At 38.3% G+C, this 27,874-nt stretch overlaps 4 protein-coding genes, 1 non-coding gene and 1 pseudogene across 7 annotated transcripts; 1 reads left to right on the top strand and 5 right to left on the bottom strand.

Annotated features, from left to right (window-relative positions):
- Positions 1-310: 310 nt before the first annotated feature.
- LOC141843943 (beta-hexosaminidase 3-like) lies at positions 311-2,635 on the top strand (annotated as a pseudogene).
- Positions 2,636-3,353: 718 nt separating this feature from the next.
- Positions 3,354-5,330, bottom strand: LOC141843782 (MADS-box transcription factor 26-like). The gene is made up of 7 exons (XM_074731814.1): positions 5,149-5,330; positions 4,957-5,041; positions 4,173-4,234; positions 3,848-3,956; positions 3,710-3,751; positions 3,602-3,643; positions 3,354-3,521 (listed from the first exon to the last, which is right to left on the bottom strand). The coding sequence occupies exons 1-7, from the start codon at positions 5,328-5,330 to the stop codon at positions 3,354-3,356; spliced, it is 690 nt and encodes a 229-aa protein (XP_074587915.1).
- Positions 5,331-9,691: 4,361 nt separating this feature from the next.
- On the bottom strand, positions 9,692-12,416 carry LOC141844566 (uncharacterized). Of its 3 annotated transcripts, none has more exons than XM_074732603.1 (2): positions 12,132-12,416; positions 9,692-11,351 (listed from the first exon to the last, which is right to left on the bottom strand). In XM_074732603.1, exon 2 carries the CDS (start codon positions 11,008-11,010, stop codon positions 9,829-9,831), a length of 1,182 nt encoding a protein of 393 aa, XP_074588704.1. In that variant the 5' UTR covers positions 11,011-11,351; positions 12,132-12,416; the 3' UTR covers positions 9,692-9,828. The 3 variants fall into 3 exon arrangements, with proteins under 3 accessions (XP_074588704.1, XP_074588705.1, XP_074588706.1); XM_074732604.1 differs by having other exon boundaries at positions 9,692-11,148; XM_074732605.1 differs by having other exon boundaries at positions 12,155-12,416.
- A 1,858-nt stretch (positions 12,417-14,274) lies between these two features.
- TRNAT-AGU (transfer RNA threonine (anticodon AGU)) lies at positions 14,275-14,348 on the bottom strand. Its single transcript has one exon. It is a non-coding gene; the product is annotated as a tRNA-Thr (tRNA).
- A 3,241-nt stretch (positions 14,349-17,589) lies between these two features.
- Positions 17,590-19,411, bottom strand: LOC141844411 (cytochrome P450 71A9-like). The gene is made up of 2 exons (XM_074732468.1): positions 18,407-19,411; positions 17,590-18,292 (listed from the first exon to the last, which is right to left on the bottom strand). Exons 1-2 carry the CDS (start codon positions 19,409-19,411, stop codon positions 17,678-17,680), a joined length of 1,620 nt encoding a protein of 539 aa, XP_074588569.1. The 3' UTR covers positions 17,590-17,677.
- Positions 19,412-25,378: 5,967 nt separating this feature from the next.
- LOC141844284 (cytochrome P450 71A9-like) lies at positions 25,379-27,146 on the bottom strand. The gene is made up of 2 exons (XM_074732323.1): positions 26,151-27,146; positions 25,379-26,036 (listed from the first exon to the last, which is right to left on the bottom strand). The coding sequence occupies exons 1-2, from the start codon at positions 27,126-27,128 to the stop codon at positions 25,422-25,424; spliced, it is 1,593 nt and encodes a 530-aa protein (XP_074588424.1). The 5' UTR covers positions 27,129-27,146; the 3' UTR covers positions 25,379-25,421.
- Between the last annotated feature and the right edge of the window lie 728 nt (positions 27,147-27,874).

The following is a 27,874-nucleotide window of genomic DNA, read 5'->3' as shown; positions in this document are numbered from 1 at the left end:
GCGGTTTTTGTTCGTTTCATCGTCGACAAAATTCCATTCCTGCAATGTTCACTCTTCACGCTCTTTGCATCTTCCGCTTGCGTCTATTGCTTTCCGTCTCTGATCCCTCAGCTCCTCCTCTGTTGTTCCTGTTCTTGTGATTGCTGTTACAATGCGGCTCTAACTCCCTGTTTCCGGCTTTAAAAATCCGTCCTTGCCATTCGCGTTGCTCGAAATGCAGCAAAAATCGCTCATTTAGAACCATTCCTGCCGTTTTGCTCCCTTAATTCCATCATTGTTTGGTAAAAAGATTGCCCCCTTTTCGCTCGAAATGCTGATGGAAAAGGGAAACGGGGGAAGAGGAGTTGTGCTCTTGCTCGGGTTCCTTGCTTGTTTCGCGTTGGCGTTTGGCGGAGAAAACGAAGGAGTTAGGCCGATGCCCAAGTCGGAGAGCCATGGCTCGCAGACTCTGTCCTTGAGCAAGGATTTCAAGTTGATTCTTAATCTTGTTCCTCTTCAAGCAGTAGCGTAGCTTGTGTGATTACCAAGGCAACAAATATAATGGCAATTATATATTTTAGTAAGCAACCGCTGTATTAGACTATTAGTTCAAGCAATACATATTGCTCCATCTAGAGTTGAGGAAAAAAAAGAGTAAATCAAAATCATAATATCATCATAATGATTGCAAGATACTTATTGTTAGGCCTACTAAAACTCTCAATTCTTGCAATCTCAAAGACTGGTTTCAGTTATGTAGGGCAGCCTCTCATCCATGGTTGAACAAGACTGTTACAATAAGAACTGGTTAGGTTTGGTCGATATACTTCAATCCCTCTCTGTAAAAAACAATCTAACTGTCGAGTTAATCATCGAAAGAAAACTTGAAGCTTTCTTTCACAAACAACTTGATGTTTGGTTGGACCAGTACACGTGAAGTGTTTGTGTGTTTGTTTAATAATCTAGATATTTGTTCAGGAGATGTTCCTTACCATATGAACTGTGGACTGTTTTTTCGATCAACTTAAAGAAGCCCTAGCTGACATCTATGTTACAGGTTGAATACACATGGGATGACTGAATCCAATGGCTACAAGTACTTTGTTTTGCGGGCACAAAAAATAGCTGTATCGCATGGATATGAAGTCATCAATTGGTATGAAGCCTTGTCTTCCAAGGTGTAGATACGGATAATATGTGCTCTAACCTTTAGTCTTCTCAAGTACAGGGAGGATGACTTTCAACATATGTGCTCTAACCTTTAGTCTTCTCAAGTACAGGGAGGAGACTTTCAACAACTTTGGGAAACAACTAAACCCCAAAACTGTAGTTCATAATTGGTACACATCTCAAACTGATACTATAATGAGAGATACATTACAAAAGCAGTTTAATTGTTCTGTAACTGATACTAGGCAGGACAAACACGTTCTAAATATCATTTTTCATTCTTGGAATATGATCCTCATTGGAAATCGATGCTTGTGCAATCTTTATCGCCATGTTTGTATTCATATATTGACATACATACTCTAATAGTTGTAAGTTATCCCATATTTGTAACTAAAGCAACTATCTAAAATAAAATGTTTGTCGCATTAAGGTGCCAACTAAGTTAGTTAGCAGGACTACGGTGGTATGAAATTGTTGTCAAGGTCTATGAATTGGGGTTTATCTGTTCGGAAATGCTTTATCTGCTGTCTTCAGAAAAAATGTTTTGTTAAACAATATAAGGTAATAAATTGGGGTCTAACCGGCCCTTCTTCGAAATGAACATTTGTCACAATGTAAACATTGTGTCACTCATATTTGGATGGCATGACAGGTTTAACAATGTTGGGCAATCATTCATAACTTTAGTTTCAATGTGCTCATAATTCAATATTTCTAGTGACCTTTGGAGGATTCTTTGAAGAAAAGGTGCAGAGTTCAGCTATTATGAAATGAATTCTCACTATCTCAAAGAAAATGTTAATTTGCTTTTCTAGTTTGACTGATGACTTTAGTGATGGTGTATGATCTACATTGTAATTTCTTTAAACTGTTTATAGGCTCGGTGGTGGAGTCGCAGAGAAGGTGGTCGCTATGGGACTTAGATGCATCATCAGCAACCAGGACAAGTGGTATTTGGATCACTTAGATTCTACATGGGAGGGGGTCTACATGAATGAACCATTCACAAACATTATTATCCCTGAACAACAAAAACGAGTTAGGTGGTGAGGTGTGCATGTGGGGAGAACATATTGATGCATCCGATATCGAGCATACCATTTGGCCACGGGCTGCAGCTGCTGCAGGTTAAGTGTTGAAATAAATTTTAGTATTTTGTTCACCCAAATTCTCTATGGGTTTCTTTTAGCTTTTGTGTACAGAAACCTACCTGCAACCTGAATCGGCAACTAATGTTTTACCTTGTCGATATTCTACATGTATGCTCATTTGGTTCATCAAAGGACTCTGAACTTTGTTTTGTGAATTGTGTGAAGAACGACTATGGACTCCTATTGAGAAACTAGCCAGTGATCCAACACAAGTTACAGGGAGATTGGCTCAGTTCAGGTGTTTGCTCAACCAGAGGGGGATTGCTGCTGCACCATTAGCAGGACCTGGACGTGGCCCTCCGATAGGGCCTGGTTCTTGACTGAAACAGTAGGTTTGGATTTGACCAACAAGTCAATTGGTCACTTCATTTTTAAGGTTAGTGTCAGTAATATTTTGCTTCAAGTGAATTCTGCAATTCTGATGTTGAGCAATTTGCCATTTACATTTTCTCAATAAAGCGACACATTTATCATCAATAAAGCAATTGTTTTCATGGCGTTCATGGATATTTAATCTAACAAACTGTGAAGAGTTTGTTTAGTTGGCTTGACAATATAGAAAACAGATGAAGACATTCACTTTGCAAGTTTATCACGTAGCCATCATTCTTTTCATAAGTTCTGATACATAGGCGATTAATTCCAAAACAGATCATTGATACAGTCTAACCTCTCTTGTTAGGATTCAGTAAAACTTCTATGCCTTTGAGTGATTAAGTATCTGAACCTTCTGAAACATGGTCTCTGAAGGTATCATCAGGTTGGCTTAGTTTTTAAAATTGTCAAGGAACTTGAATCTCTTGAGCTGTTTTGTTTCAGAAACCTTATCATGTCTACTCAAACTGAACCCTCCCCCTCCTTAATGAGCAAGAACAGTGTAGGGTCTTTTTCTTGAAAAGAAATGAAAAGAGATGAAAAAAACTCTCCAACAGACACAGCATAAATACATGGATGTTGAAGCACATTATTCAATACAGCCCTCAACCCTCACACATATACACCAGAGAAATATTAATTTAAGCCCCTCAACTATCCTTATTACATTACCATTCAGAAGGAGAAGCCTGTTTCAGGGCCCCAAAAATTGTAAAGCTGGTCCTGTTCAGTCAGTGGGTAAGCATTAATGTTCTCAGCAACTGCAGTTGGAGACATCTCAAAGTGCCCTTCGGGTTGGACCATCACTGAGGCTGCATCATAAGCCCCCTGTTTCTCCACAATCTGCAACAAAGTCAATAAACAATGAAAGAAGTCGATGCCAAATAATATTTGGTTCTGAAGAACAATAGAGACTCTTAGACCTTCTCTTGAAGGAACTCATTGGTGGCTTTCAGCATGCCCTCCTGCACAATGGATTGAAACAATGAAAATTTTCAGACAGATCGTGTTTGAAGATACGAAAGAGTTACCTTGCTCTTCAGGGATTCAATCTCTTGGAGTATGATTTGCATCTGGAGTCAAAAAGCGGGAGAGAGATATCGAAAACCTCAGAAAAATTGCACATGAAAAAGTAGTTAGTGTAGGATTAAATTTGGAACTTTTTTGACCTTCATGGTCCTGATGTGGTCCATCCAGATCCCAACGTGCCTTTCTAATATGTACAGTTCATCAAGGCTCATCTGCTCATGACCAGAGCTTCCTTCTCCAAACATGTGCCTTCATGCATACCACAGTCATAATAAATATTGATTATAACCAAAACATATATAGGTTCAACTGCTGTGCAATCCTCACAATTTTGTGTTTTTTTTTAGGATTTATTTAGTACAATCATAGAGAAATTTCATTTTCAATAGGAATACTTTTTGTTATAATAGAACTGTATGTATACCTGTGCTTCAACACTTAAGTCAGGGAATAAATGTGTTATACCTCAAGCTCTTTTGCAGAACATTGATCTCTTCCTTTAGCCTGGAAATCTCTCGTTCAGAATCCTATTAAATTTGAAACAGTGGTAAATAATGAGAGAAATAATTTGCAATGATATATATGAGATACAATAAAAACTGGACAAAGGAATTCATTTTTAGTGATATGTTATTTTTTCTTACAAAGTTGCTAAGTAAACCTAGCTTATTAGAGACGCACACTAGAGAAGTTAAGAGGGCTTGAGAGAGTTAAAGAGATCTCTGAGAATGATAACAAATGAAAAAAAATGAGTTATTTATAAGTATCCTCCCAAATGAATAGTTAAGATGTGTTTGATCTAACGATGTACGTACATTATGTATCTAGAAAGTATTTATAAAGTATCTAGATGCTTTTAAATTGAGAATGCCCTAAAATGCATGCTAGAAATGTAAACAAGATTCTAGAGCATCAACAAGAGAGCGGATCAAGGAATGGATCACACTCATGCATATTTTTGAACCAAGAAAATCTCCCTTTGGCTTGAAAATTTTATGGACTTGCAATAATTTGTAGGAATTACTCAACCCAAAATTATGGTAACTTTAATTTTGAGGTATTCCAAGAAGATTAGTGGGAATTAATATATAAAAGCAAATGATATCGGAGATTTTATATCTTATTTATACTAATCGAGATTCAAGGAAGATAAGCATATATCAAAGGAAGATATATATATAAGCATCTCTAGCTAAGATCTTGTTCGATCAGCTACTGATCAGAAAGAGACAGAAACAGTGAACCAAACCTGAGGTTGATCCATGGCGACACTCATATAGTTTTGAGCTTCTTGAGATGTCATCTTGTACCTCTCGATTAAGCCCTCCATTGTCCTTGCAAGATATATAGGCCAACCAATTCCAAATACCTCATCAACTAAGAAAAGATCTATGGGGGGATCCTAAACCATAAGAAAGTGGTAGGATATGAACGTACGCACCCATTTGTGGCCAGTTCATAGAGCTTGCCATGGGCGGAGAAGACCATGATGCCGACATCAGCGTCGCACATCACCGACAGCTCGCGGGCCTTCTTCAGCAGCCCCGCTCGACGCTTGCTAAAGGTCACCTTCCGGTGGACCGGGTTCTCGATGAGCTTGAGCTGCACCTTGCCTCGCACCATCTCTGGCACACAACCAACCTGCAGCCACTAGTTTGAACTAGCTTCGAGGTTGCTGCTGCACTGCCGAGCTCCGCTCTGCTCCGTCTCTGCTTTGGTCGCAGATTTCCACGAACGATGGCCTCCATGAACGCAGGGCTGCCCTTTTATACCCCTCTCGCAATGTTGGTAGGGCAGAAGCCCAGCCGAGTTTTATTTAATTTAAGCCATTTTAGTTGTTTAAATTTTTTATATTTTAAAATTTATTTGATTGATCAGATAATTTAATATTATAAATTTATTTATTTATTTACATATTTAATAAAAAATTTATTGATAAAAATAATTTATAAATTTTATTTATAAATTTTATTTACATATAATTCATATTTTTTATTCATTAATATTAATGAATTGAATGTATAATTTATTTATTTAATCTTATAAATATTAACTAAATATAAATAAATTTTTATTAAATTAAATATTAAACTTTTCAGGAATATTTAGATCATTTAGAGTCCTAAATGTTAAGAATATTAACAAATTATTGCATTGACTGTCCTTTATCAATTTCGTGACATATTTAATTATATATTTGTGCAATAATATAACTTAATCATTTAATTATAAAATTTTTAAGATGGGATTAAAATCTTATAGAATCTCTTTCTTTTATTCATTTTTTTATTTATATTTTTAATATTATTTATATTATAACAATTATGAATGTGTAGTTGATAGAATAATATCAAAAATAAAGATAATTTTGATAATAAAAATATATTAATGTGGAATAAAATATCTTTTTGATAATAAATCAAAAAATGAAGATCCTTTCGGACTCCAATAAAAAGGACAAATTTGTTTGTGCTTTCAACAAGAGCACGAGACTCATGCACGTCGAATAATTAAGATGCTGAAAACTATAAATTAATACATGTGATGGAAGGAATCCTTCCTCGAATCCTTTTGATAAGGAAAAAAAAAAGATAATCTCAATTAGTTTTATTGACTATCTCTGGAGGGTGATCGATTTGATCCCATAAAAATTTTTCATCGACCACCAGGGGTAAATCGGGAAGCGCACGCAGTGACCAACTCAGACGCCCAGCATTCTTTGATTACGCTCCTCATTTAGAGGAAAATTCCTATAAATAGGCCGTAGTTGGGGATCGAATTATGGGTGTCTAAGTGATAACTTGGATATCCTACTGCGGCATCATTGTTCCGGGGACGAATCCTTTTGATAAGAAACTCATATATCTTGGTGGTGTTTAATCAAACCTACGATCATTGATTAGTCCTCCTTTTAATTAGCTAATATTTTAATTTCTTCTTAGCCATCAGTCTTCTCGCAGAAGCAGCATTAATATAATACCAGCTGAAGTTAATTAATCGTCCTTGCTCCCGTGTGAGATCGTCGCAAAATGAGTCATCGAACAGTACTTATTTCTATGATGGTGGAGTTTCTAAAAACTCAGAATATCTAGAGCAAATTTAAGAGAAAAAAAAAGAATTAAAATGGAGATTAGAGATGCTCTGACTCAGTCATGTATTCCCTCAAATTAGATATCAGTAGAAAGAAATCTCAAAGAATAATAGTAGATGAGCGTATATAAATGTAAGTGTGCACATATGCATATCTCTACTTGCGAGAACGGCTCCTTTCGTATAATTGCAATAGAGATGACACGTTGCATCTATGGTACATGAAATATCTCCTTCTAATTACCTTAAACTGTGAGATACCATACTGTATTAATCGCACATCGTAGTACTCCATCACATCATATCGTATATCATATGATCCACGGATGCCAACCCACGCACCGCCCATGTTATTATCGGATGTCAAAGGGTCTTGTCTGCTGGGGGCCGAATCAGGTCAAGTTGATTGGTTTTCAGATCAGTCGGTTTTTGACTTGGTCAGGAAGTTACTTTCATTTCTTCCATCCTCTTCGTAAAAGTGGAATCTGTCACCTCAGCGGTCTCACACGATCTGCTTCACGACCATCTATGTAAAGGTAAATCAGGAAGTTGTAATTGGTCACGACGGAGGAGGACGTTTCTTTGGTTTCATCGAGATTTGACCCTTATCCATTTCAGCAACTTTGCTTTATCGTAATCAACTCAACTATATCCCGAGGACTCATTTCTTCCCTCTTCGATTTTGGTGGATGGAGATCTTGGATAAGGACGTCCAAAATAAATTTTCCATCTGATTTGATCTGATCGCACAGACCGAGCACTTAGAGCGATTCTTAAACTTTAATTAATTTAAGCTGTAGTTCGTTTATCTATCTAGGAAATCATCAATTATCGTCGATCGATCTCGACGGGCCAGTCGGAATCTCAGTTTCATCATTAAAACCATGGCCAAAGCTTAGTACGTTCTGCAATACTTTTAAGCTCCACTGGAAGAAATTCTTGGATTTGTCACTGTCGGGTACTTGTGTTCAAAGTTGGAGGAAAAGGCTCACAAGTGGAATGTAATTAATTGTCTCCTAGAACAAAGCCAAAAGCTCAGGGATGACGAGGAAGCTAAGAGGGATTCCATTTCCTCACATAGTTTATTAATTCGAGGAGAGGTTGAGAGAGAGATAGAGAGAGAGAAAGAAAGAAGTACTCTCATGGTACGGCTGATGCCAATGCACTAAAGCAGCAAGCTATTTGTGTGAAAGAGGAACAAGATCCACGCAAACAAATCAAAGGGAGATCTTGTAATAGAATCTAGAACATTTGCATTATTAATATGCTACTATTTAGCATATGATTTTTTAAATAATTTAGATGTGATTTTTTCAGATTAAAGAAATTTTATTCTTTAAGAGATTATATATATTATTCCTTCGGGGATTCGATTCTTGTTCTTTTGTGTTAATCTACTGTCTAAGTACTAACTCAGCTATGTTTATGGAGGCAAAATTATAACATCAAAAAGATATTATATTAAAATTTGATCTTCTTATTTATTCTTTTGAGTATTTTTCTGCTACGCTGTGTTGGTGATGATACTCAGCATGATCTTTTAGTCTAAAGATCAGTTTTGATGGCTGTAGCCCATTCGGGCTGAGAAATCATAGAATATTTCACCTCGTACTATGGAATGCATATATGTTGTGCTTTCTTTCATGGTTAGGCAATGATGATGAAGTTTTTTGTGATGCCCTACGATAAGATAATGAGAGTGCTTATTTTATGCATGATAATCAGTACTTTTGTGATGTCGACCTAAGTGGTTTCTTGGTCCGCAATGGTGTCAAGGGCTTCATGTTGCTTCGTTTGTTACTAGGACAAAAAGGACTTTGCAACAACACAAAGACCAGCTCCTCTCATAGCTCGTTTGAATGTATCATGATCGATAGATTGGTTTATCGAGTTGTTGTAAGCAACGTCAACACAAATGGTAGCCTAGACAATTGAGATCTCGAGATCAAATTAATTCTTGGTGCGATTTGATGTCGTAAGTTATTAATGGTATCATTTTCCTTTTCTTTGCAAATGTTCATTGTGTGAAAAGATGGTAGGGTTGTCTCAAGGGTTGGGTCACTTTAGTGGGCAGGTTAGATTTGGGGTATGGTTTGTTAGGTTTGATTGGGTACATCTTGATTGTCTTGCTATTGTGCTTGAAAGAGTAGGTATTTTCTCATCCATTACGACTCATGAGTAGCAAAGACATCATGAAGCTAAGATCGACCAAGGATACTCAGCTACGGCGTATTTGCAAGAATTTTCCTCCAAATGGAGAACGCAATCAAAGGATGCTGGGCATCTGGATTGGCCACCGTATGCGCTTCCCGATTTACCCTGGTGGTCGGTAGGAAACTTCCGTGGGACCAGGCCGACCACCCCCAGAGATGTGGCTACTGGGATTATCATTTTTTTTTAAGATCGACCAAGGATAACTGCATTAACACCCTTTCAAACGAACTTCAAATAAAATAGAAAATCAGAAAAACTTAATACATAAAGGAACACGTTATGGAAAAAATAAAAAAAGCTTTTAAGAATATTTCATAATAGTAAAACTTAAGTCGAGAATTTCATTATCCTCGACCACTATCTAGAATTGTTTGCTTACGAAAACAATCCATTCTTCTGCCTAATAAACGAATACCCTAGCCAAACGTACTACTAATACAATGAAGGGTATTTAGGATTAAACATAATCATCTCAAAAGAAGGCTTCAAAAATAAAAAATAATAAAAATATGAAGGGCATTTATGAATAAGAATTCAACAATAATCATCAGAGGTTATTTGTTTGACTGATGCACTCTTGTTGAACTCTGTTCCCTTTCAACAGCTACCTGATAGCAATATAACATGAAAGTTTGAAACGAATTAGAAATTATCATAGCTTCATATTTGGACCGATGAGCTCAGCTGATAAATGTTCCTGCAAAATCATTGCAAAGCTAGCAGATAGCATTCAAAATTAGAAAATTCGATCAACCTACAACTGCTTTTAATCGTTACCCCATGGAAGATAAATGTACAATGGCAGAAAAATTTCTTCCTAGTATCTAGGAATTTCTTTGAGAGGGAGCATGGGCCTAGCTGGTGTTGGCGAAGAACCGGAGGGTGAACCAATATGAAGAGAAGCTGGAAACGACAAGCTCATATCATCAAAGCCATCTGGACCAGGAAGGTCATCCTTGATCATTGTCCTGAAGGATACTGATCCGGGCTTGGTAGAAACATCAGAGCTCCTCCTGGTGTCTCGGCAGCTCTGGTTAGCCACGAGTGACGCACTGTCATTGTAATAATCATCGTATGGTACTTCTAACATCTGTCTCTCCTCTAGGTTTCCGAGGGCCATAGAATCTGCCACCGGCAAGTAGACCAATATAATGATGCCAATCACTGCACAAAACAGCATGATCAAGAAGGCCAAGAAGACAATCAGTTCATATGCCATGTCGCTGGGTTCAGGTATGACAGAGAATCCAAGGAGGAGCACCCTCACGGGAAGAGAAATAATAATTGAAGGCACCAACCAATAGAGCCTTCGAAGCAGCTGTTTGTTGATCACTGATATGTACACACGAATTCCAATGCAGACAACGTAGCTAATCAGAGCTGCATGAAAAAGCCCTAGAGCAATAGTGCTAAAAAGAGGATAAGTGCATACATAATCATCTCCAACCAGAACACTAGTTTTTGTGAAGTAGTTGTCCTTCCTTAACCTTCCACTACTCTTGGACTCGTTGAAAAGCCTGGGTCCAGCGAAATTCAGGATAAGTTGCAGGACAAAAATTGGAAGGCAGTAAAGAATGATATGACCAATGGTTTTTTTGTTCCATCCTTGGCTTAGAGTGCCCGAATCTCTCTTCTGCAAGGAGGCCCGTAGAAGGAACACGAGTGTGAGAAAGACAGAAGGCTCTGAAAACCCGAGATTGAAGAGGATATAGATCCTGCACACACTTCTCTGCCATGTTAAGGTGGATATGAGCCTTCCTTTCAGAAAACTTAGCCTAGCAACTTCACTTAAGCTCCACCAAATTGCAACTAAAACTAGAAAAATCCTTGTGACCCAGGGCCCATTAAAAAAACTTTGCCGGATATAATATTGTCGCCGGATCCATATGCGTAAATAGATAATTTGGTATATGCATAGAATAGCCAACACATCAAACAGAATGACAAGGGCAATGGTCAACACACCAAATGCATCAGTACTGGATCTGGTCAGGGGCATCACACGAAGAACAAATTCCAAGCATGCTCTCTTGCAGCATCAAGACCTAAGAGCCCAAGGTAAATGCATCGAGATGCTTCAGCAAAGATCCAACACACTGATTTATGCTGAACTAAGCCAATAACTGATTCACACTGTCTGCAAGATAACCAAAACTGATCTAAGGTCTATTGTAGAATAGCTTCAGTTCATCTAGAAACTTCACCATGAAAATATAGCTCGAAAAGGACAGGAATGTCCATAGCACATAAATGGTTTCTAAATAATTGCAACTTGCCATATTAACAACTTAGAGGAGTCCAATAGTCAATCCAGCACATGCATTTCTAGGGTGAAGACACCTAAAAAAGTTTAAGCTTCTAGATAAGTAGAATGCCAAGAAAGTTGATATAATTAAGGATATGTAACAAAAAAAATGCCAGTTATATCAATAATTCAATACCCAATGCATTAAAGAACAAAAATTCAAACACTAAAAGAATTGCTAGAAGATATGCTTCTCCAGGTGTTCAGTCTCACAAGGACAAGTGAATGCAACAACATCTAAAAGTTGACTGCAATTATACCATGACAGCAGTATGAAGATGCTCAGTAAGCCCCCACCCTTTAAACAAGCTCTTGACAGCCTTCATTATGCAACTCTAACATTATGACAAACCGCACTACTAGATGATGAGATTATCCAAATAATCAAGTTGTATCCACATCACATATAATCATATACATAGATGATTAATTTAACAAGAAAAATAAATGAAAGCTAAAACAGGGTAATCATCAACCAAATTGAATCTCATCCAACATCAAGCAGCTATCAATATATTCTTTATCGAGTAACGAAACTCTTTCATGCGTACACCTTTCAACTATCTCTCCACGCTGCATCACGAACTCGTAAATTGAGAGTAAATATTCAGCAAATTGCGGTATTGCAGTATCAACAAAATCACAAATTGAGGACTTTTAAATAGCCGATCGACTTCAACGGGAAATCCCTTAACTCTAAAGGAGGGAGATCCGAAGCGAATAAACGACTTCCGGATGTAGATTCAAACTGAGATGACAGGTACAACATCTAAATCACGCAGCGTACATAAATAGAAAAGGTAAAAGTTACTAACTGCGTTATTAAGAGAAAAACGACCAATCTGCAGTGAGATCGAAGGCGAGTCCAAGCGCAGGAACATCCGTAAACCCGGAGGGCAAGCCCGTCGAAGGAAGGGGTTCCAGATAGAGCTCGTGTTGCTGAGAAGGCTGATCCGGTTAGCAGCAGACGGGATCGAGGGAGGCTAAGCAAACCCTAGAGGAGGGAACCGTCGGAGAGAGGGAGAGAGAGAGAGAGGAGGAGCACGACGGGCACAGCAGACCTGAGGTGGGAGCTGCAGAGCTGATGAGGGAGAAAGAGAAGGGTGGGGTTTGTTGGCGACTGGTTGTAGACAGACTGTCTCCAGCTGTCAGGTGGCTCGTCGACCAAAGCTAATGGCTCGGATGAACCCGAGCCGAGGTGGCGTGGACGACGAGCAGGCACAGCGTACGCGTTTTCGGAGTCCTCCTACGGGTTGAAAAGGTAAAATTGACAGTCCTAAAAGTATATTTATAATTAAATTGTATACTAAATAACTCAAATTTTGTAATTTTTTAAATATTAAACATAGAAGTTTATCTTAAAATATATCCTTAATTCCTCTTGAATATTTTTTTAAATACTTTATCACATCACACATGGAGATAAAAATGTATATTAAAATCGTTTTATTCACCTTACTATTTCAAGTTTCAATTGGCTAACTTGTTTGAATAATTATGGAAGTTGACCTTGCAAAGATTTAGGAATAGATTTTGTAAGAATTTAATGCTTATGTGTTCTAATTGTAATTGTGAGAGCTGAAGCAATAATTCATATGCACATATAAAAACATGAATGAAAATGCTTTTATATCAAGAAACCATTAACCTATCAAGGTCATCCTAAGTGAGCTTCCATCATGACTCTTGCGAATAATTGTGACACAATTCAAGTGTTTCAAGATGCCTTCTATTGGCATGAAACTCTTAACAAACGAAAGCTCACACTCTCTACGAAGATGTAAATAAAAACCGAAAGAGAGAAGAAAGATTACTAAACTTAATGAAGATAAGACTTCAACCTTGTCAAACTATCATGTTGCTTTGGGCACTTGATCTACTTTTAAGTGTTGAAAAGTTCTTCAAAAGATTTTATACTAACAATGTTCCCACTTGGGAAAAAAAATTATTAGGAATGTTCCGATTGACTAAAATCCCTTATCAATTAATTGAGTATACAAAAATGAGCATTAGCTCAAACAATAATATTTATAGTTGATTGTGAACAATTGAGGGGAGATTATTATCTAATATGTGTATCTAAATATATAATAATCTAGGAGAATATATAGGAATTTCTAAGAATTCAGAGTTCCTTATAGTAAGGAGAAGGGTGTTATAAAACATCTAAGGGATTAGAAGGATAAGAAGTATCGAAGATAGATGTACCTAAAACAGAGCAAACAAAACACTATCTTCAAGCATGTATATTCAATGCATCATTACATTCATCTATCAAAAAAAAAAAAAAAACAAAACAAAACAAAACATATCACATAATCAATACAATGATAATTATCTCTTTCTAACTATGGATGCTCAATTTGACATGTATAACTTTCTTTTTTTTCTAAATCAAAATATATATAATTTGGTTTTGAATTTGAAATAAAAATGTTGTTCAGGAATCCAATTTAAGTTGCTTTTTATGCTGAAGAGATTAATATACTCAACACAACTCCTTGCAGTTACTCAAATTTGGTATAGTCCCCAGGATCATGGTGCCGCAGTAGAACATTTAGGTTATCATCTCAGGTATCCACGATTTGATCCCCAACTACAGCGTATTTACAAGAATTTTCTTTTAAATATAGATCGCAATCAAAGGATACTGAACATCTGAGTTGGCCGGTGTGTGCTTCCTGATTTACCCAACTAACTGAGATTTATCATCATTTTTTCAAATTTGCAGGTATAAATTTTTTCTTTTTCTTAAAATTTAAATATATATGATTTACTTTTGAATATGGTTGATATAAAATGTTATAAAAAATCAGTTTTATGAATATTATTAGAAACCGATTTTCACAAACCATACATAAATTTTATCTTTTTCTTAAAATTTAAATATATATGATTTAGTTTTGAATATGATTGATATAAAAATGTTATTATTTTATTTTCACAAACCAAACATACTGCTTTCATTGAGATTTGAACTCAAGACCTCCCGCTTACTAAACGGGTGCTCTAACCAACTGAGCTATGAAAGCATTCAATTATATCAATTCAAATTAAATTTGTGAAATATTAGTTGTCATGCATAATTTATGTTGTTGGATTAGGCTTTATTTATGGTTCCTTTGCCAGACGGAGATTTTGTCTGCTCTTGTTAGCAGGCGTTAGCTGAATTCACTACTAGGAAAAAAGTTTTTAAGGGCGTAGATAGGTGTCCTTATAATATATTTTCAGTGACATTAAAATTTTAATGACATCCATCCATAAATACCTATGAAGTGTTATATTTTGTAATGTTGTTCTAAGATATTAAGGTCAATTTCAAAGGTGTAAATTTAAAGATATAAATACAGTCTAAAATATCAAAAAAAATTCATATGTCAAGGATATATTTATGTATATCTTATTTTTATCACGAATTTAAATGTCATCTAAATTTATTTATATTAACAATTATGATTATTTTATATTTTTTATAAGGACAATAAGAGTTGTCACTAATGGTAATTTATAAGATTAATTTAAATATCCTCTTAATTAATCTATAGTGACATTAATAAATATCTTTTATACTAATGTATAAAAATTATCACTAATATTTATTTAAGATATGTAATCTAAATTCAAATTTTACACACTATTACAATTCATCCATCACTTAAAATAAAAATAAAAAAATTTTAAAAATACAAATCAAAGTATTAATAAATAATTTTCATTCATTTTGTAATCATTTGAGTCAATTTTACAAATGAAACATTAATGATAAAATTTTTATATCCAAAAGTAACTACACATTAATAAAATATACAAATAAAAACTCAACTAATTTATTATGAACCATCTATCATATTGTAAGCAAAATTCAAGTATTTGTCTCCTACAAATATAATACATATATTTTTATAAATAAAATAAAATAATAAAAATATAAAGTGAATAAAAATAATTTAAAATATTGAATATCATACCAAATGAGAAATAGGTATCCTATTATTTCATATGCACCTAATATATAGTAGTATTCGCTAACTCTCAATTGCAAATACATTTGATATTTTTAAAAATTAATATAAGATGATAAGTATCTAAAATTAATAATATTTCATTGAAAAGTGAAAAATCATATCAGATAATAAGATCAAGTTATCATTCATCTAAGCGCATCCTCAAACCTAAAAGATCATAGAGTCCAATCAAACTCTTTTCTGATTCTAAGATGACTTACACTTCTTTATACCAATTTTCATATCAATTTGGATCATGCTATGGAGCACTTCTTTTTTCATAATTTTTGTCAAAATCAAATTAACTTTTGAAGATTTGAACTCCTTGCACATGTCCCTTCACCGACACAGCTCTAAGCATGTAAGAAGAGCAAACAATGATCTCTCAATTGTTGAAGATGCAACTCCAACATTGTTAGTTATGTTCCATTTAGGCATTTTCAGTTTTAAATTGTGTACCAGAAGGTCAAAAAATAACTGTAATTTTGTTGTAGTGCAGTATTATAGATGAACACATTAAAATATATGAAAGTATAGTCATTTAGTAAGTAAATCATAACAGCCTTAAGCAACAAACTAGAACTGTTGTATTGATCTTTTTCCAAAGCAATACTGGACTGCTATATTGGTCTTTTTCTTTCATCTTTTTTTTTTTTCACTTTCCCCTTTTTATCTAATGAAGTTTGTCTTTGAATTTCAATTGATAGTTCTACTAGCTCATGCTGCCAGTATTTATTGCAACTCAATGTTTGTTTCCAGCTAAATTTTGGTCATAATAGGAATGGAATGATAGCCTAGTTTGTGAAAATGATTTCTCAAATCTTATATATAATTTTCAAGAACCATGCAAGTAGTAATTTGCAGAAACATATTTCCAAAACCCAACCTTAAATTTTCTCTGATGATTTTTTTATATGATAGATCTTGTTTCATTTATTCAACAATCATGATTCACAATATTAAATTTGTTCAAACATATCGAGAATGTTGCATCAGCATTGCTGGTGAATTCTAGGAAATGTAGAAATAATGACAAAACAAAAAGTAAACAAAACTACAAATATGTAAGTGCACAAAACAAAATAGTAAGAACGCACTTGAGGAAAACTCACAAAAATCATTGCTTGACTTTCATCATCATCATCCTCTTTCAGAATGCTTAAGCACATTTGTACAGATATCCATATCTTCCCCAGCGGCAAGAGATACTGCCAGTCTTAGACAGAGCACTGTGTAAAGGAGAAATTAGTAACATGAAGAAAGAACCAAGACAAAACACAAGAAAGTGTAAAAACTATCGAAATTGCCCTCCCAATTCATCAAGATTTTCCTGGGAAGAGACATAGAACCTTTGTCACCACGCACCACTAGGTTTAATGCCACTTGCCTCGGTCCCAATTTCACTATCTGAATTCAACACCCTTTTTCCTTTTGCGTCATTATCATTATTCTGCTTTTCCTTAGCTTCTCCCTTCCGCTGTCAATTATTCTACCTCTTTGCCTTGAGCTACAACGGCCAGCACACTTAATCAGATAAGAAAGGATAGAAAAAAGGAAGAGATATAAAAAAAGGTAGGAAGGGAAGGTGGGCATTATTGCAGTGGCGTCGGCGTGGAGCGACCGTTCGGCGCTTGAGGGCAGGGATGGCTCCGTCGAAGACAAAAAAAAAAAAAAAAACAGCTCCGTTCGGAGGAAGAGGAGCTTGCAGATCCGATGGAAGAAGCCGAGGATGTGGCGGTTGAGGATCATCTCCCCATTTTCGTCCCGCGTCGCCTTCATGAACTAGGCGATCCATAAGCCTGCGTCTGAGAAGAGGAAGAGGTAATCAATCAAGGGGAGAAGATAAAGAGGAGGAAAGAAAAGTAGGGTAGTGGCCGTGGGAGGGGAGGGGTCGGATACCCATGGAGAGCTTCTTGCCGGCTAGGGTTTCGACGGAGACGCGACGGCCGACAGTAGCAGCCGCCTCGCGAGCGGCCGAGGCTGCCAGTGCCACTCGCGAGCAAGAGACGGCAAACAGACGCGAGGTGGTTCGTGGCCGTGCGAGAAAAATTGCTGGGAAGAGAGAAGATTTGAGGGAAAAAAAATATTAAAAAAATTAAATAAGTTTAATAGGATCAATATGTAAAAAAATTAGCTGATCTATAAATATAATAATAATATTTATTAAAATTATCATTGTATATGATCAAATATGATTTTTTAAAGATTAATAATTCTTAATAAATATTATTATAAAATACTTATAATTATATTTAAAAATAAATATTCATAAAAAAAATCAGTCAACCCCTGTGAATTTTTTTAGCCTTATGAGTTCCAATACAAATCATTATTTATTTATTTAGGACGTAATCCAATTAAAGTAATTTCGCCGGAGTTGCCATCAGAACGAGCGGCTCCTTCTTGTTAACGACGACCCCAAACACCTCGCTCATGTCCAGATCCTCCCTTCTCACTCCCGCCGGCAATGCCCAATCGAAGCCGTGTAAGAGATTGGCGAGTGTAAGCCACATAACCGACTCTGCCATCGAGATCCCGGGACAGATCCTCCGGCCGCTGCCGAACGGCAGGAGCTCGAAGCACTGCCCCAGGTAGTCGACGGAGCTACCCTCGAACCGCTCCGGCCAGAACTCTTCGGGATTATCCCATGCGTCCGCATCGTGCCCGATGCTCCACGCGTTGATGTAGATTCTAGTGCCGGCGGCGACGTCGTAGCCAGCGATCTTGCAGTGCTGCTGGCACTCGTGGGGTAGCATCAGGGGGTCGACCGGGTGGAGTCGGAGGATCTCCTTGACGACGGCGTGCAGGTAGCTGAGCCGCTGGAGGTCCCCCTCGTCGACGTAGCTTTTTCCGGCTGCCACTCGGCGGACTTCCTCCTGGGCTCTAGCGAGCGCTCGAGGAGTCCTCACTAGCTCCGCCATGGCCCATTCCATTGTCGCCTCCATTGTGTCCGTTCCGCCAAACATCAAGTCCTGATAAAGGTTGGTATTGATTAAGAGGAAATTAATCCTTTTAGATCAACAAAAAAAATCTCTAAATCAAACTTTTAGGATTAATTCTTCATTCGCCAAAATCGTGGTTTTTACCAAGAGAAGAGCTTTGACGCCGTCCCTCGTGAGGCCGCCTTCGTTGTTACTCTGTTCCTCTCTGAGTAAGCGCAACAGAACACTGACATAGGTGCCGTCGTCACCGCCGCCGGTGTCGGCGCGTTCCCGCTCTTTAATTTCCCTTTCGAACAAGTTGTCCCACTCCTCGAAGTTCCTCTTCAGCTTACCATGCACTCCCGTGACGGCGTTGAGCCAGCGGTGCGCCCATGGGAAGAAGTCCCCTGCGACAAACCCCCCCAAGATCTCTGACGTCAGAGATATCATGTCCCCGATCTCGCTCTTCGAGCACTCCCCCGCCGGCGCGAACCTCTTCCCGAACACGGCCCGGCACATGATGCAAGTCACCAAACACATCAGACTCTTGCCGAGGTCGACCGCGCGGCCGGATGCTGCGGCGACGGCCACGGTACGCATCAGGGTGCGCACCTCCTCCTCCCTCGTGGCGGCGAGGTCTCGGACCGGGCGCGGGGCGAGGAAGTGGATGACCATGAGCCGGCGTGCGCGGACCCAGCGGGGGGAGTAGGGGGAGAGGGCGACTTCGAGGCCGCCGTAATTGAGGCGGCGCCAGCTCGTGAGGTTGGGGCGGGAGCAGAGTGCGAGGTCGTGGGTCTTGAAGATGTCGCGGGCGAGGGCGGGGGAGGAGACGACAAGGGCGGTGACGCTCCCGAGCCGGAGACGGAGGAGGGGGCCGTAGGCACGGGAGAATTGGTGGAGGGAGCGGTGAGGGAGGTCTCCTATCTGGTGGAGGTTGCCGATGACGGGGAGGCCCGTCGGGCCGGGTGCGAGGCGGAGGCTGCTGGATTCCTTGTTGGCCTTCTCGCGGCGGCGGAGGTAGAAGAGCAGCAACAACGTGAAGGAGATGAGTAGGAGTGCCGTTAAGAAGGCGGAGGTTGAATGTGCATGGAATTGGAGATCCCGCTGGGACTCCTCCTGGGCGGCGGAAGGAACAGCAGGCATTGTCGATAACCTTCCCAATCTACTCATGCGCACCCTCCTCCTTATCCTCCCTCTCTGTAAAGAAATAGCCAGAGAAGCCTCCCTCTCTCTCTCTCTCTCTCTCTGGTTAAAACCAATTTTAAATAAAATAATTCTAAAGTGAAGCGTGTAAGCATATTTTAAATAAAAAAATATAAATGGAATATAATTTTTAATAATTTTTGAAATAGCGATAGATTAAAAAAGAAAAAGAAGACTCTTCATTTTCTTTAGTATTTACAATATAATTTAATAATATATATTATATATAATTTAATAACACCAATAATGTACAAAAAAAAGACATGATGCAAATGATTCAAAAACAAGGACTACAATCCACACAAATATAAAATACACAAACGAGTTTATATTATAAAGTTTATAATCGTTTAAAATTATAAAAATTTTAAATAATTAAACAAACTTGACCTGAGATCTCTCAATAATAATTATATGAATCAAACTCAAGTTCGTAAAAGAATCAAGTCAAGTTTGAACGATTTTAACAACTTAGTTGAATTTAAAATGAAGACTCAATTATTTTATTAAATAAACTTAAACAGAATAAATTTTGACTCAACTTATAACTCATTTAAGCCCTAACAATGACATTTCTTTTCTTAAACCACTCTTCTCATTGAAAATATAAAATAAAATAAAAGTAATAGTTGGTACAAAATTGCTGCTAGTAATGGGTTGCATCTAAAGAAGGCTGGTTGGCAACCCCAAGTACAAGATAACAAGAAGAGTAATGGGTGCGCCATCATCGATATATAATTTATGCAACTTTGTAATTATTCAACTAATGTTGCAACATAGCTCAGGTTAGAAAATGTAATCACCTTCTCTATTCTAGAAAAAAAAACAAAAATTGACACTATCATTTAATTAAAGTTGCGTGCATGAATATCAAAAGTCTTTTGGAGGATTCATGAATGACTCTTCAATGATGCATATATATCATTTATTATTGGTTCATATATTTGTATAGATACCTCTTAGGTATTCCTTATAAATATCCTATGTATACATCAATTTAAAGGAGTAAGAAATAGTTTTCTCTATTATTAAGTGTTTTAGTTTTCATGCACTCTATTTTCTAACAAATTAGTATCAAAGTCATTCCGCATCCGACCGGAGTACTCCGTTGACCCCCATCCACTTCCCTCGCACGGTAATTTCAAGTATTCTTTGACTCTCTTTTCAAAGTCCTTTTCATCTTTCCCTCACAGTACTTGTTCACTATCGGTCTCTCGTTAATATTTTGCCTTGGACGAAATTTACCGTCCAACTGGGGCTACATTTCCAAACAACCTGACTTGACGATAGTGCCTCGTCATGCGCATGGTCTGAGTCAGATAGGGCTCTCGTCCTCCCTGACACCCCATTCCAAGGGACTTGGGTCTGATCCGTCACTGAGGGCATTTCTCCAGACTACAACTTGAACAGATTCAACCATTAAATTCTCAAGTTGGGTTGATGCTGATTCACTTGTCGTTACTAGGGGAATCCTCATAAGTTTCTCTTCCTTCGCTTATTTATATGCTTAAACTCGACGAGTGGGCAACTCGAATGGATTCAACTGTCAAATTCTCAAGTTAGGTTGATCTCGATTCACTCACCGTTACTAGGGGAATTCTTGTAAGTTTTCAAGTCATCTACATACAAGCAAACAAGCAACATATCACCATTTTTATCATTCCTTACATAGAGAGCGTGTACATATGTGGACACTTGATGAAACCATTAATTTGAAATTTGATGTTTTCAATAAGCTATGATTTTTACTTGGAGCAATAAATTTGATTTAAGAGGGGATGTTGAAAATAAATTATATTTAATTAAAGTTGCGTGCATGAAAGTTAGAGGTCTTTTGGAGGATTTATTAATGACTCTTCAATGATGCATATGTATGTCATTTATTATTGATTCATGTATTTATATAGATACCTCTTAGGTATTCCCTATGAATACCCTATGTATTCCTCAATTTGAAGGAGTAAGAAATAATTTCCTCCATTATCGTGTATTTTAATTTTGATGCTCTCCATTTTCTAACAGTATGTCTTGTGAGCAATTTATATTAACAAATATACAGGTAATATTTTTAAACATATTGGTTGAGAATAAAGGCAAAATGATCCACAATTATCATATTACACACCAGATAACACATATCAGAAGACACTAAAGTTATCTACAAAGGATCAACATTCAAACCATATATTAACCCTGAGGTTATTGAGCACCGGGGATCATGCATGGGTTGTGAAAGTGGAGGGGTAATGCCTGACTTTGATTTATAATTGCAAGGATTGCACGTAATTGAGCTACCAAGAGAATGAGAAATTTGAGAGATCAAGCTCAACAAAAGGAGTTTCAAAGTGATCGGAGAGGAAAGCTTAAGAAGCTCAGTGGAGCTCTGAGTATCCGGAAGGGAGAGCTCAATGAGCTCTGATTAAGGGATTGAGTTGACTAAGAAATTTGGATATTGAATCGTATAGGATATTATATTGGCCGAACTATATAGAAAACTTAAAAAACTAAGAGAGATGAAAAACACAAAGTAAGTCATGTGAGACACTTGAGAGTTCGAGCTATTTGGAAGTCGATATTGATGATATCACTCTACTAATCATGTCACACCCTGGGGTATTAAACTCCATCGAGCCCTAGGGTGCCCCTTAGTGAAAAATATGATGTAAAAAAAAAACTATGAGAATTAATTATGCCAATACAAATCTCAAAGCAATAAATAATTATGATAAATTACTAAATGTTAATGCATGCATGCCCAGAAGTATATCCTAAAACTCAATAAGGTAAATATCTTAAATAAACATCAAAAGTTTGAAAAGAAAAGAAAAGTCAAAATGACGTAAAGAAACCAAACAACTAGATGTTAAACGAGATGAACAAGTCATGATCTCCCAGCAACTTTAGGGATAATTATCTAACTATGAGAAAATATCGCTCATTGATCTACTAATATGGAGGTCAAGGAAATAGACGGTGAGCACAGTGAGTATATTAGAAAAGAAGTACATCAATTTAGTCATTTATAGAAGTAAAAGAAATCTAAATTAATCACGGCTTGCAACTAAATATCATTTACATCAAACACTTGGAAGTTGTATACTGAAAAACTGGTTAATATCAACCTAAAAGCATCCATATAGTCATATACTAATCCAGCTCGATAATGTTAGCACAAGTATGACAAGATATCAAATAAAGTATAGTATAATAGAAAAATCAAACCACACGCTAAGTATACACTGACTATGGGCAACAACATGCTACCACAACAGCACTCGTGAGAAGTCAAGGCGCCTATAAAAATATTGACTGCATGCGATCACACGTTTTCGTGGGTGGTCAAGGTGCAAAATAAAATATCATCCGTGGACGATCATATGCTACCACACCAACACTCATGAGTCATGATAATTATAGGAATTTGCAATAAAAAAAGAATTAATTAAGCATAAGTCCTACTAAATCAAATATATCGAGACTCTATTATGAATAAGACATTGGTCCCACATTGAGAGATAAATGTCATTAAGGTTGATCTATAATGAATCACAACTGTGAAAGTTATGAACGCACGCATGCTTGCAAGAGGGGAAACAAATCCAAGTCCTGGATTGTACCAACCCCATATGACTTTGTGCGAGCGCTATTTGCATGCATTCGTAACCACTTGAGTGAAATGGCTGACCACTGATGGTGGGCGACTAGTGTTTCAAGCCGACGAGTAAAAATTTCTGTGATAACATTCGGGTACAAGCTTTAGAGGGAATGAATCTATTTTAAGGAAACTGTACTTATACTTCTTTATACCAATTTTCATATCAATTTGGATCATGCTATGGAGCACTTCTTTTTTCATAATTTTTGTCAAAATCAAATTAACTTTTGAAGATTTGAACTCCTTACACATGTCCCTTCACCGACACAGCTCTAACCATGTAAGAAGAGCAAACAATGATCTCACAATTGTTGAAGATTCAACTCCAGCATTGTTAGTTATGTTCCATTTACGCATTTTCAGTTTTAAATTGTGTACCAGAAGGTCAAAAAATAACTGTAATTTTGTTGTAGAGAAGTATTATTGATGAACACATTAAAATATATGAAAGTATATATAGTCATTTAGTAAGTAAATCATAACAGTCTTAAGCAACAAACTAGTAACTGTTGTATTGATCTTTTTCCAAAGCAATACTGGACTGCTATATTGGTCTGTTTCTTTCATCTTTTTTTACACTTTCCCCTTTTATCTAATGAAGTTTGTCTTTGAATTTCAATTGATAGTTCTACTAGCTCATGCTGCCAGTACTTATTGCAACTCAATGTTTGTTTCGAATAAAAGCTAAATTTTGGTCATAACAGGAATGGAATGGTAGCCTAGCTAGTTTGTGAAAATGATTTCTCAAATCTTATTTATAATTTTCAAGAACCATGCAAGTAGTAATTTGCAGAAACATATTTCCAAAACCACACCTTAAATTTTCTCGGATGGTTTTTTTATATGATAGATCTTGTATCATTTATTCAACAATCATGATTCACAATAGTAAATTTGTTCAAACATATCGAGAATGTTGCATCAGCATTGCTGGTGAATTCTAGGAAATGTAGAAATGATGAAGAAAACAAAAAGTAAACAAAACAGTTGTGTGCAAATTACAAATATGTAAGTGCACAAAACAAAATAGTAAGAATGCACTTGACGAAAACTCACAAAAATCATTGCTTGACTTTCATCATCATCATGTCCCTCTTTCAGAATGCTTAAGCACATTTGTACAGATATCCATATCTTCCTCAGCGGCAAGAGATACTGCCAGTACTCTTAGACAGAACACTGTGTAAAGGATAAATTAGTAACATGAAGAAAGAACGAAGACAAAACATAAGAAGGTGTAAAAACTATCGAAATTGCTCTCACAATTCATCAAGATTTTCCTGGGAAGAGACCTAGAACCTTTGTGACCACGGCACCACGCACCACTAGGTCTAATGCCACTTGCCTCGGTCCCAATTTCACTATCTGAATTCAACACCCTTTTGCCTTTTCCGTCATTATCATTATTCTGTTTTCCTTAGCTTCTCCCTCTGCTGTCAATTATTCTAGCTCTTTGCCTTGAGCTACAACAGCCAGCACACTTAATCAGATAATAAAGGATAGAAAAAAAAAGGAAGATATAAAAAAGGTAGGAAGGGAAGGCGGGCGTTATTGCAGTGGTGTCGGCGTGGAGAGACCGTTCGGTTCTTGAGAGCAGGGGTGGCTCCGTCGAAGACAAAAAAAAAAAAAACAGCTCTGTTCGGAGGTAGAGGAGCTTGCAGATCCGATGGAAGAAGCCGAGGATGTGGGCGTTGCGGATCAGCTCCCCATTTTCGTCCCGCATCGACTTCATGAACTGGGCGATCCAGAAGCCTGCGTCTGAGAAGAGGAAGAGGTAATCAATCAAGGGGAGAAGATAAAGAGGAGCAAAGAAAAGTAGGGTAGTGGCCGTGGGAGGGGAGGGGTCGGATACCCATGGAGAGCTTCTTGCCGGCTAGGGTTTCGACGGAGACGCGACGGCCGACAGTAGCAGCCGCCTCGCGAGCGGCCGAGGCTGCCAGTGCCACTCGCGAGCAAGAGACGGCAAACAGACGCGAGGTGGTTCGTGGCCGTGCGAGAAAAATTGCTGGGAAGAGAGAAGATTTGAGGGGAAAAAATATTTAAAAATTAAATAAGTTTAATAGGATCAATATGTAAAAAAATTAGCTGATCTATAAATATAATAATAATATTTATTAAAATTGTCATTGTATATGATCAAATCTGATATTTTTTTAAGATTAATAATTTTTAATAAATATTATTATAAAATACTTATAATTATATTTAAAAATAAATATTCATTAAAAAAAAACTAGTATAAATGTTTCAACCCCTGTGAATTTTTTTAGCCTTATGAGTTCCAATACAAATCATTATTTATTTATTTAGGACGTAATCCAATTAAAGCAACTTCGCCGGAGTTGCCATCAGAACGAGCGGCTCCTTCTTGTTAACGACGATCCCAAACACCTCGCTCATGTCCAGATCCTCCCTTCTCACTCCCGCCGGCAATGCCCAATCGAAGCCGTGTAAGAGATTGGCGAGTGTAAGCCACACAACCGACTCTGCCATCGAGATCCCGGGACAGATCCTCCGGCCGCTGCCGAACGGCAGGAGCTCGAAGCACTGCCCCAGGTAGTCGACGGAGCTACCCTCGAACCGCTCCGGCCAGAACTCCTCGGGATTATCCCATGCGTCCGCATCGTGCCCGATGCTCCACGCGTTGATGTAGATTCTAGTGCCGGCGGCGACGTCGTAGCCAGCGATCTTGCAGTGCTGCTGGCACTCGTGGGGTAGCATCAGGGGGTCGACCGGGTGGAGTCGGAGGATCTCCTTGACGACGGCGTGCAGGTAGCTGAGCCGCTGGAGGTCCCCCTCGTCGACGTAGCTTTTTCCGGCCGCCACTCGGCGGACTTCCTCCTGGGCTCTAGCGAGCGCTCGAGGAGTCCTCACTAGCTCCGCCATGGCCCATTCCATTGTCGCCTCCATTGTGTCCGTTCCGCCAAACATCAAGTCCTGATAAAGGTTGGTATTGATTAAGAGGAAATTAATCCTTTTAGATCAACAAAAAAAATCTCTAAATCAAACTTTTAGGATTAATTCTTAATTCGCCAAAATCGTGGTTTTTACCAAGAGAAGAGCTTTGACGCCGTCCCTCGTGAGGCCGCCTTCGTTGTTACTCTGTTCCTCTCTGAGTAAGCGCAACAGAACACTGACATACGTGCCGTCGTCACCGCCGCCGGTGTCGGCGCGTTCCCGCTCTTTAATTTCCCTTTCGAACAAGTTGTCCCACTCCTCGAAGTTCCTCTTCAGCTTACCATGCACTCCCGTGACGGCGTTGAGCCAGCGGTGCGCCCATGGGAAGAAGTCCCCTGCGACAAACCCCCCCAAGATCTCTGACGTCAGAGATATCATGTCCCCGATCTCGCTCTTCGAGCACTCCCCCGCCGGCGCGAACCTCTTCCCGAACACGGCCCGGCACATGATGCAAGTCACCAAACACATCAGACTCTTGCCGAGGTCGACCGCACGGCCGGATGCTGCGGCGACGGCCACGGTACGCATCAGGGTGCGCACCTCCTCCTCCCTCGTGGCGGCGAGGTCTCGGACCGGGCGCGGGGCGAGGAAGTGGTTGACCAAGAGCCGGCGCGCGCGGACCCAGCGGGGGGAGTAGGGGGAGAGAGCGACTTCGAGGCCGCCGTAATTGAGGCGGCGCCAGCTTGTGAGGTTGGGACGGGAGCAGAGTGCGAGGTCGTGGGTCTTGAAGATGTCGCGGGCGAGGGCGGGGGAGGAGACGACAAGGGCGGTGACGCTCCCGAGCCGGAGACGGAGGAGGGGGCCGTAGGCAAGGGAGAATTGGTGGAGGGAGCGGTGAGGGAGGTCGCCTATCTGGTGGAGGTTTCCGATGACGGGGAGGCCCGTCGGGCCGGGTGCGAGGCGGAGGCTGCTGGATTCCTTGTTGGCCTTCTCGCGGCGGCGGAGGTAGAAGAGCAGCAACAACGTGAAGGAGATGAGTAGGAGTGCCGTTAAGAAGTTGGAGGTTTCATGTGCATGGAATTGGACGTCCCGCTGGGACTCCTCCTGGGCGGCGGAAGGAACAGCAGGCATTGTCGCCCTCCTCCTTGTCCTCCCTCTCTTTAAATAAATAGCTAGCAGAAGCCTCCCTCTCTGTGGTTAAAACAACGACGAGCAATTTTAAATAAAATAATTTTAAGGTGAAGCGTAAAAGAATATTTTAAATAAAAAATTATAAATGAAATATTATTTTAAATTTTGACTCAACCTAGCTCATTTAAGCCCTAACAATGACATTTATTTTCTTAAAACACTCTTCTCATTGAAAACATAAAATAAAATAAAAGTAATAGTTGGTACAAAATTGCTGCTAGTAATGGGTTGCATCTAAAGAAGGATGGTTGGCAACCCCAAGTACAAGATAACAAGAAGAGTAATGGGTGGGCCATCATCGATATATAATTTATGCAACTTTGTAATTATTCGACAAATGTTGCAACATAGCTCATGCATATTAAAAAAATGTAATCACCTTCTCTATTCTAGAAAAAAACAAAAATTCTTAATTCCAAGTGACACTATAATATACTTGTATGTGTTGAAGATAAATCAAATTTAATTAAAGTTGCGTGCATGAATATCTAAAGTCTTTTGGAGGATTTATCAAAATTCAATGGTATGGAATATAATTTTTTTGAAGTTCAGAGGTTATTTGCAAAAGGTAACTACTAACTTTGAGAGGCAAATTTTGTCCTCTTTTGCAATGCTAGAATGTTAGTACATGCAGTTGTCTCGATACTTATCTACTAGATATAAAACACAATATTTCCATTTTTTGT

Source organism: Curcuma longa, chromosome 13 (assembly GCF_044706935.1).
Source record: "Curcuma longa cultivar G26 ecotype Majalengka, Jawa Barat chromosome 13, ITB_CL_G26_1.1, whole genome shotgun sequence".
NCBI lineage: Eukaryota > Viridiplantae > Streptophyta > Magnoliopsida > Zingiberales > Zingiberaceae > Curcuma > Curcuma longa.
Note: the sequence above shows the minus strand (reverse complement) of the source record. Positions and strands in the feature narration are given on the sequence as shown.

What these genes read in the sequence shown, in the direction of transcription:
- LOC141843782 (XM_074731814.1), bottom strand. Translation starts at nt 5,330, where the DNA reads ATGGTGCGAGGCAAGGTGCAGCTCAAGCTCATCGAGAACCCGGTCCAC. An exon ending in TATGAACTGGCCACAAATGG is followed by an intron (nt 5,042 to 5,148) that starts GTGCGTACGTTC and finishes ATATCTTGCAAG; the next exon opens with GACAATGGAGGGCTTAATCG. An exon ending in ACCACATCAGGACCATGAAG is followed by an intron (nt 3,752 to 3,847) that starts GTCAAAAAAGTT and finishes TTTTGACTCCAG; the next exon opens with ATGCAAATCATACTCCAAGA.
- LOC141844566 (XM_074732603.1), bottom strand. Translation starts at nt 11,010, where the DNA reads ATGCCCCTGACCAGATCCAGTACTGATGCATTTGGTGTGTTGACCATT.
- LOC141844411 (XM_074732468.1), bottom strand. Translation starts at nt 19,411, where the DNA reads ATGAGTAGATTGGGAAGGTTATCGACAATGCCTGCTGTTCCTTCCGCC. An exon ending in GCGTCAAAGCTCTTCTCTTG is followed by an intron (nt 18,293 to 18,406) that starts GTAAAAACCACG and finishes AACCTTTATCAG; the next exon opens with GACTTGATGTTTGGCGGAAC.
- LOC141844284 (XM_074732323.1), bottom strand. Translation starts at nt 27,128, where the DNA reads ATGCCTGCTGTTCCTTCCGCCGCCCAGGAGGAGTCCCAGCGGGACGTC. An exon ending in GCGTCAAAGCTCTTCTCTTG is followed by an intron (nt 26,037 to 26,150) that starts GTAAAAACCACG and finishes AACCTTTATCAG; the next exon opens with GACTTGATGTTTGGCGGAAC.